Source organism: Buceros rhinoceros, unplaced genomic scaffold, assembly GCF_000710305.1.
Source record: "Buceros rhinoceros silvestris isolate BGI_N320 unplaced genomic scaffold, ASM71030v1 scaffold6691, whole genome shotgun sequence".
Taxonomy (NCBI): domain Eukaryota; kingdom Metazoa; phylum Chordata; class Aves; order Bucerotiformes; family Bucerotidae; genus Buceros; species Buceros rhinoceros.
Window position 1 is genome coordinate 1 of NW_010394721.1, and position 7,522 is coordinate 7,522.

The 7,522-nt window shown below is 38.9% G+C and overlaps 1 protein-coding gene across 1 annotated transcript in view; it reads left to right on the forward strand.

Annotated features, from left to right (window-relative positions):
* Window positions 1-446: 446 nt before the first annotated feature.
* Window positions 447-7,522, forward strand: part of TEX9 (testis expressed 9) — a gene marked incomplete at its 5' end in the record, with an annotated part of 21,112 nt that continues 14,036 nt past the window's right edge. Inside the window, 4 exons of the mRNA XM_010145298.1 lie at window positions 447-510; window positions 2,020-2,090; window positions 5,680-5,728; window positions 6,750-6,832. Of these exons, the coding sequence (XP_010143600.1) occupies window positions 447-510; window positions 2,020-2,090; window positions 5,680-5,728; window positions 6,750-6,832 (267 nt within the window). The remainder of the gene's footprint in view (window positions 511-2,019; window positions 2,091-5,679; window positions 5,729-6,749; window positions 6,833-7,522) is intronic.

The following is a 7,522-nucleotide window of genomic DNA, read 5'->3' on the forward strand; positions in this document are numbered from 1 at the left end:
CGGCGATGTGCGGGGAGCCGGGTCGGCCAGCTCCGTCACACGGCTGGGGGCGAAGCACGCCGGAACGCCGGCTGGTGCGAACCTGCACACGCGCATGGAGACACCAACACGCGATCGTGCAACGTACGGGACTCCTTCCCCAGCCCCGGCTGCTCGGAGTAACAGAGGCAAGGGCTGCGTCAATGCCAGAAAGCGTCGAGGAAATAATTATGTAAAAAAGCGTATTTGGCAAAGACATGACCCAAAACACCGACAGCCTTCACCTCTCGCCCTTTACCTTTTCGTTTGTTTAAAGATAACTTTGTTAAGACCCTGAAGTACATTTCAGTGCTCCTTTGTCGGAGTGACTGAAACTTTACTTAGTTCAGGTAGAGATACCGTCATGCTTACGTTTATTTCTTTTAAATCTTTCAAAAACTCGGTGACAAGCATTCTTACTCTTCCAGGCGACTGAATGCAGAATTAGAAGCAAAAACAGAAAGCCTGGTGCGTCGGGCTGAAGAAATAATGGTGAGTAGGTGATGCAGGCTGTTACATAATTTAGCCTTGATTCGCATACACACGAGTCAATTTTCAAAATAAATTGTTTAGACCATGACAGCTAAAAGTGTTTTGGTTTCAATTCCAATCTACGCTTCTAATTTCTTTTTTCTTTCAAAATTGTAAACCTCTACTAAAAACAAGTTTAAAAACCAGCTTTTATTAGTTTCATCAGGTGGGTAGATGTTCACACAGATGAATAAAGCATTGGTGCAGATATATACGTAAAACCACATTAAAAACCTGTAGGTGGTTTAATGTATTAAATATTACAAAAATAAAACCCAGTATTTTAAAACCAGATACTGTTGCAATAAAATCCTACTGAAATAGGAACTGCATTGTTCAAGCTGAAAGAAATACAAAGAATAAGCAACTGAAGTAGAAAATAAGTAGTTAGTAAGAAAAACTTTCTTAAACCAGAAAAATTTCCTGTTTATTGTCAGTATTATCTTTTGACATCGGTATAGCTGTGTACCAGGTGGAGTCAAATTTTTCTATGAAAATTGGACAAGTCCAAAAGGGAATGAGGGAGGTATTGTTTTATGCTAAACAGTTTGGAGAAGGTGTTCCACATATTCACTGTAAATGCACTCAGAAAAAGAAAAAAAGGCTTAAAAAGCAAATTACTAAGTGTTCTGGAAAAAGCTATACTGCTTTGCACTTTTCCTACTGTTGAAACTTTGGTTTTATGTCCTGTGAAAACATATTCTTTTCTTGAGCTATGACAAGCTGAGACTCACTGCTTGGCATTTGGACAGAAGCAGAGGAAGTGGCCAAAATAGCATCTACTCTCTTTCCTTTAAAAGACAGCAACAACAAAAACACTTTTAAAAATTTCTTCTCTAAATACAGCAGAAGATCAAATATTCTTAGGACACTTAATATACCACATGGCACTGCCAGATTGCACAGATACCAATTTAACAACAAAAGGAAAACAGTCTAAATTTAAAAAAAAAACCCAAACAAACAAAAACCCCCCTCAAAACACCACACTACATTTTGTTCTGGATTATGCTTTCCAACTGTAGCTTAGCAACACAGAAGCTATCTGAACATTCAGACCGATTTGTTCTCTGAAGGACATATCAGGGTCCAATTCTGGTCATACTGGATGAACAAAGATTTATTTTTAAGGCTCATTGCACAGTATGGAAAACTGAAAAATTGTCCCGCCTGCTACTCCCATATTTCAGAGAAAAAGGAGGGCAGGTAACAGTGCCTCAGGTGATGTTAAGCTGGGCAAAAGACAATTACATGTTGTGGAGCAAAATAAATGTTGGGGGTAGCAACGGCATTTCACTTTTTAGCCATCTTTTCCTGTGTTTGAGCAGTTCTTCTCCACAGCAGACTATAGTTTCCATTCTTTTCCATAGTAGACATAGTTGTTGTGATCTGATTTACAGCTACCTAATTCACCTTTAATGGATTCTATTCCCCTAAAATTGACTACTTTTTTTTTTTTTTTAAATAAAGAGAGGCCAACAGGAGACACTATCTAGACCAGTTTCAGTGCAGACTAAATCCCGTGAAGATAACAGGCAGAGGTACGTGCTTTACAACTGCTGCATGTAATCCGTGGGGAATCTTCCACACTGATCCTGCACACCCTGACTGGGGCCCGAGTCATGCTCCTGTTTTATCTATCTTTGTAGCATACTGGATTGGTGCAGTTTAAAATTTTTCATGTTATTTTAAACAATTGATACTAAGTAAGTGTCGTTCCTTGTTATTTCAAGGAAGGCTTAATTTTTCTGAAGTGTTCTATGTAGGATGGTAAGTAGTGCTTTCATCTGTAAAAAAGCAAGGTGAGGTAACAGGTTTCTTTGCAGTTCCGAAGAGTAGACACTCAGCAGTAGATGCTTTTTAACCAGTTCAGCTGACAAAGCTAAGAAATAGATACTGGTTCACACTTAACTTGGCCTAAATGTTCCTGGGACAGGAAGTGCTTGATTAAAAAACAAAACCAACACCCAAACACAAATGCCTAAGACACAGAAACATTCAGCTCCCACCCTCTGGAGCTTGGGCATCACTGCTGTTCTGAGGCCAACATACCCTTGGCCTGCGTGAACATCCGTACAGTACAGCTGGGGGTTTGGTCTGCACGCTCAAACCCGCTAGCTGTGGAGTGGTGCAGAGCTGGGTCTGCTTCATTGTTCAGGGGCGTTATGAGTCACTTAGTGGTTCAAGGGTCTGTGTATTGATAGTACAGGAAGAAGGTGCATTTAAGATAGAAAAATACACAGTTTATCAAGGATCCGATCTGGTAGGTTCCTAAACCTATGATGCCACTGATCTGGAAAACAGGGAGGGTCAGACTGCACGGTGCTTCAGATGTTAAGCTGCAGCTGGGAAGCTGTTTCGAAATAGCATATATGGAAGCCCGCTAGAGCTGATCAAATAATTACTTTTGTACAGAGTAAAGGCGAAAACAAAATGTGAGGTTTGTTCCATTTTTTATGAACGTAGAAGGGTTTTCCAGTACGCAGAGAGAGTGTCAGCACGTCTCTGATAGAAGCCTGGCTATACCAGCAAAAGTTTGCTACTGTAGTTAAAACTATTCCTGAGCTATTTTAAAGCCACATCCATCAGTCGCAGAGGGAAAAAGAAGAAACTCCAAGTGTTATTAGTATGGTCACGCTTGCAAGCAAATGATGGCTCTTGCTTTAGTTTCATGTTCTGTTAGATGGATTTCGAACAGTGGACAGAAGATTTTTAAGAACTTCAGACGGAAGTTGAGTTACAGGGTTGTTCTATGAAGTAATGTGGTGAGAGGATTCAGCCCCACAGAGGGGGTTAACACCTTTGATGGTATACATTTGAAATGCTGGAAGAATTAAAAAAAACCCCATATTGGCAATTAGTGCGTCAGAGTAGCAGCTGATCTGCCAGTTACCTACTTGAATTAAAACACCTTAGAACAACTACAGTCTGTGTTCTAGTAAACACGTGAGAGAAGAATCAAAATCTCATGGTGTAGTGGAAAAAAATTAGAAAATGTGTGCTAGGAATTAGGCACACTGATTATCCATGAGTGAACATCGAGGCCATTCAATTAGATTAGTTCCAAGTATTTAATATTTAATTAAAAATTTCCCTCCCCCCCTTCAAAATTGTACAAGCAGACAGGACATAAATCTAAAGGAGGGACATGAGATATTTGAAATTTCCATTGATTCCTTTAAAGAGGATGAACACTAAAACAACTGGAAAGAAAGGGAGAAATTGAAGAAAAGAAAGAGGTAGTATCGGGGTAAAAAAAAAAAAGACAGGTTCAGAGAAAAAAAAGTGAGTAAGCAAAGTAAAAAGCCCACAAATATTGAAGTCACTCTTCAAGTTAGCATATATTTTAAAATAAGTTGTTCTGGAGTTTTCATAGCATAATTTTTGCAGAGAAATCTGAATTACATAGAGACGAAGCAGTGACACCGCACTGAAATCAGCTGTTGTTTACACTTTCCCTCTCCAGAGCATTGCCAGGCTCAGGGCGGTGCGAACAGGACGCGCATGGGCAGGCGCTACAGGCTGTGGATCGGCTTAGCAAGCACAAAGGGGGTGCTCATGCACACGCATCTCTGTTTACGTGCCGAGATGGAATTGTTAAACAGGAGCCTCCCTTTCAGTGATGCCACTTATTTGTGTGCCTCTGCAGGCAAGAATTTCACTTATCAAACAACTATAGAACCGTATCATGAGGTTTTAAAAATGGGTTATCATGTATGGGGAAGAGGAAAGAAACCATTAAGGTTAAACAAGTTTCAGGAATTTAGTGAACAATGAGGGGTTTTTTTGTTTTGCTTTGTTTTGTTTTGAAAAGAAGGCTCCGAGACAATAGATATAGCCAGAACAAATTAATCTATTGATGGAAAGACCATTATTGTTTTTCTGAGTATAGATAGTGTTGTATTTTAATATTTTTCAGAACAACATATAACTGTTCTTTCTGGGGCAGCAAATCCTCACCTTCTGCATGCTCCTAAAGCTAGCCAATAGGCATGAGGAAAATAGGGTAAACAGACAAAAACTAATCATCCTATTCTTGAAGTCTGTTGCCAGCCACACACAGATGATTTCTCAAGGTTTGGTGGTTTGGGGTTTTTTTGGATTAATACAATATGGAGCTTTGTACAGATAATTCTTATTGATAAATGGATGTCTGTGAAATTTTTCAAGGCAAGATCTAAACATTTGCTCAGATCATCTGGCAAAACAATTGAGATGACTTTATGTGTCTGAAATTTAAATTTTATTCCAAATCTTTTATAAGCCAGCATTTTAATTGAAGTAAACAATTATAAAGGGTAGTAAAAAAGTAGCCTTTTGGTGCAATAACACTCATTCTGAAAGCAGAAAAGTTATATATATATCTGACAAGAAACTTGACCTGAATAGTACGTGGCACATTAAAATGTTGTGCTTGTTTCCAGCAGATTTTAAAAATAACCATTTAACCTGAAGTTCAGTTACTAGGAAGCATGATTTTCATCCAAGTAAGCAGATCAGAAAGCTGCTTTTTTATTCCTTTTTCTTTTCATCTGTAAAATGGATACAATATTTGTCATATGGATTTCAGAGAAAATTCTGTGAGGCTTAATTTATAATGCGCTCCCACCTCATGTGATAGTCCCTGTCCATTGACTTGGTAACAGTGAATCTGAGCATACACTTGCACTCCCTGTTAGGATGTAGAGAACACTGGTTTATCTCTTCATTTTCTTTCTGTTAATGCAGGGGTTTGTATGTCAGGTAGGTGTATTAACCACTGAGCTGTTGGTGATCGTTGTAACGGATTGTCGGTCTCTTTTGCGGAGGCTGGTAGTGGTCTGACTACTGGACTGGCTAAAGTCCCCCCCGGTACAGGGCATCACTGATCTAACAAGTCAGGAGCTGCAGAAGTAAACTGCTGTATTAGATACCCTGGGTCACCAGCTGATTCAGGTAGCAAAAGAGGTCGGATGGTAAGACAGAGAATGTGACTGAAATGATTGAACTTAGTACCTGTTCTCACCTTAGCTATATTGTTTATTCTAGACATATAAAATGTTATTCTCCTGATTCTGACAGGGGGGGTTGAATTCTTATTGTAAAATTTTAATTTTGTTACAAATGTTCAGTTATTTTTTTTTTCTGCAGAGATTCACTTTGTCCTGAAGTTTCATCTCTTACACACTCACATGCCAAGGTATCAAAGTCAAAACTATCCTGGGTAATTTCTCTTCTAGCATAATTTAAACATACTACTTCTGGTCTTGAGGCTGTGCTACACTGAGAACTTCCACGGGTGGTAAGCCACAAGAAAATTATGTTCAAAACAGTGCTCCAGGGACAGTGTTACCAGGATTTCTCAGTGCCACTGGTGGTTAAGTGGACTTACATCACGTTCAATTATTATGGTCTAAGTTTCCACTTCTGTAAAGCACTGACAGAAGTGTTCGGTGTTTTGAACATCAAATTAACAAAATATTAGGACATAATTAATTTCTTCCTCTCTCCCGTTCCCTCCCCACCAGTGTAATACTAAAGGCAGTACTGCTGTCTTCTAGATGTACTAATAGAACAAGTAGGCAAAATAACTGAATACAGGAAGGAAAATAAAATGGAAAAAGGAGACTGGTGTTAGGAACAAACTCAGTAGTCTCTAATCACAATTCCATTGAATCTTTTAGGTGAGCTAAAGCTTCCAAAATATTGTCTTGAGTTAGTATGAGAATACAATAGAAAAAACCCCTAATTTTTAAAGAATATTTATTTGGGTGAAACTGTTAGATTGTCAGGTCTTCCTTCTATGGAGGATTTATAAGATTAAAATAATGTGTAAAATTAGCATGTTTTTGAAGGTACGATAAGTATTTTTCAAAGAAAAACACTGTGTTGACAGTCCGATAGTTACCATCTTGACAACAGCCAAGAGCCTTGCTTATGCAGGGATTCACTATGAGTACGTGTGTAAGAATTCCCACAAGCAAATGCCTATTGGATGTATTTTAGTTTGGGAATACGGACATGAAAGTTGCAAGATAAATATGAGTACAAATAAACCTGAAAAATTGTGCTGTGGGAGGTTTGAAAAGCATATTTTGAAAAGTATCCTCGAGTCTGAATATAAGAAAAAGAAAAAAAAAAAAACAAACACAAAAAACACTAGAAAAAAGTAATTCCTAACTATTTTTTTTTAAACACTACTTTCTGAAAAACCTTTGTAGCTAGCAGACAAGAGATGTGCTTCCATGCCCATGGCTCAGAACAGACCATCCTCTGGAAGTAAGGGAAAAGGAACAACTTCAAGGTATATTATTGACATCTCTTTTTGATGTAATATTTTAGTCGCTGTTTTTTTGTCTACCAGGTTATTTTTATTCATGTGTGCTTCTACATTTATATATGTTTGTATAAATAAATGTATCAGTCTTTTGGTCCTCCTCAGTCAGCCTCACCACATGGATATTTCTGTTCACTTGCCTGGAGCACCCAAAATTAGTAGTGAAGACATGTGATTAACATTACAACAATGAAACTGTTGCTTTCTGCTCAAGCACTTCTCCAGGCTGAAACTAAACTGTTAACTCTTAACTCCTCAAGTGAACGGATGCCTATTGAGCACACACGTGGGAAACACATCGTCTGAGGCAACCCAAGAGGGTGCACTTAGGTGGCACAGACTGATTTATGATCAGACTCATGATGGGAAACTTGAGGCTCCTGAGGGTCTCCTCTATTTTGGTGAATCTTCGGCTCACAGGACAAGAGAGTCAGTAATAGTAGCACAGCTTTTAGGGGTTTCAAGCTGAAGGGCTTCAGCTCTGTAGATAGCAAATTCAAGGTGGAAAAAGCAAGAAACAGAGATCCAGACCAAAAAAAAAAAAAATAGAGAAATGCATAAAATCCTTGGAGCAAATTGAAACTGACACAAGAATGTGGAATTGGCTCAGGCCAAGTCTGCATTTCAGGCGCTTGCGGGCCCCTCCAACCCTCCCTT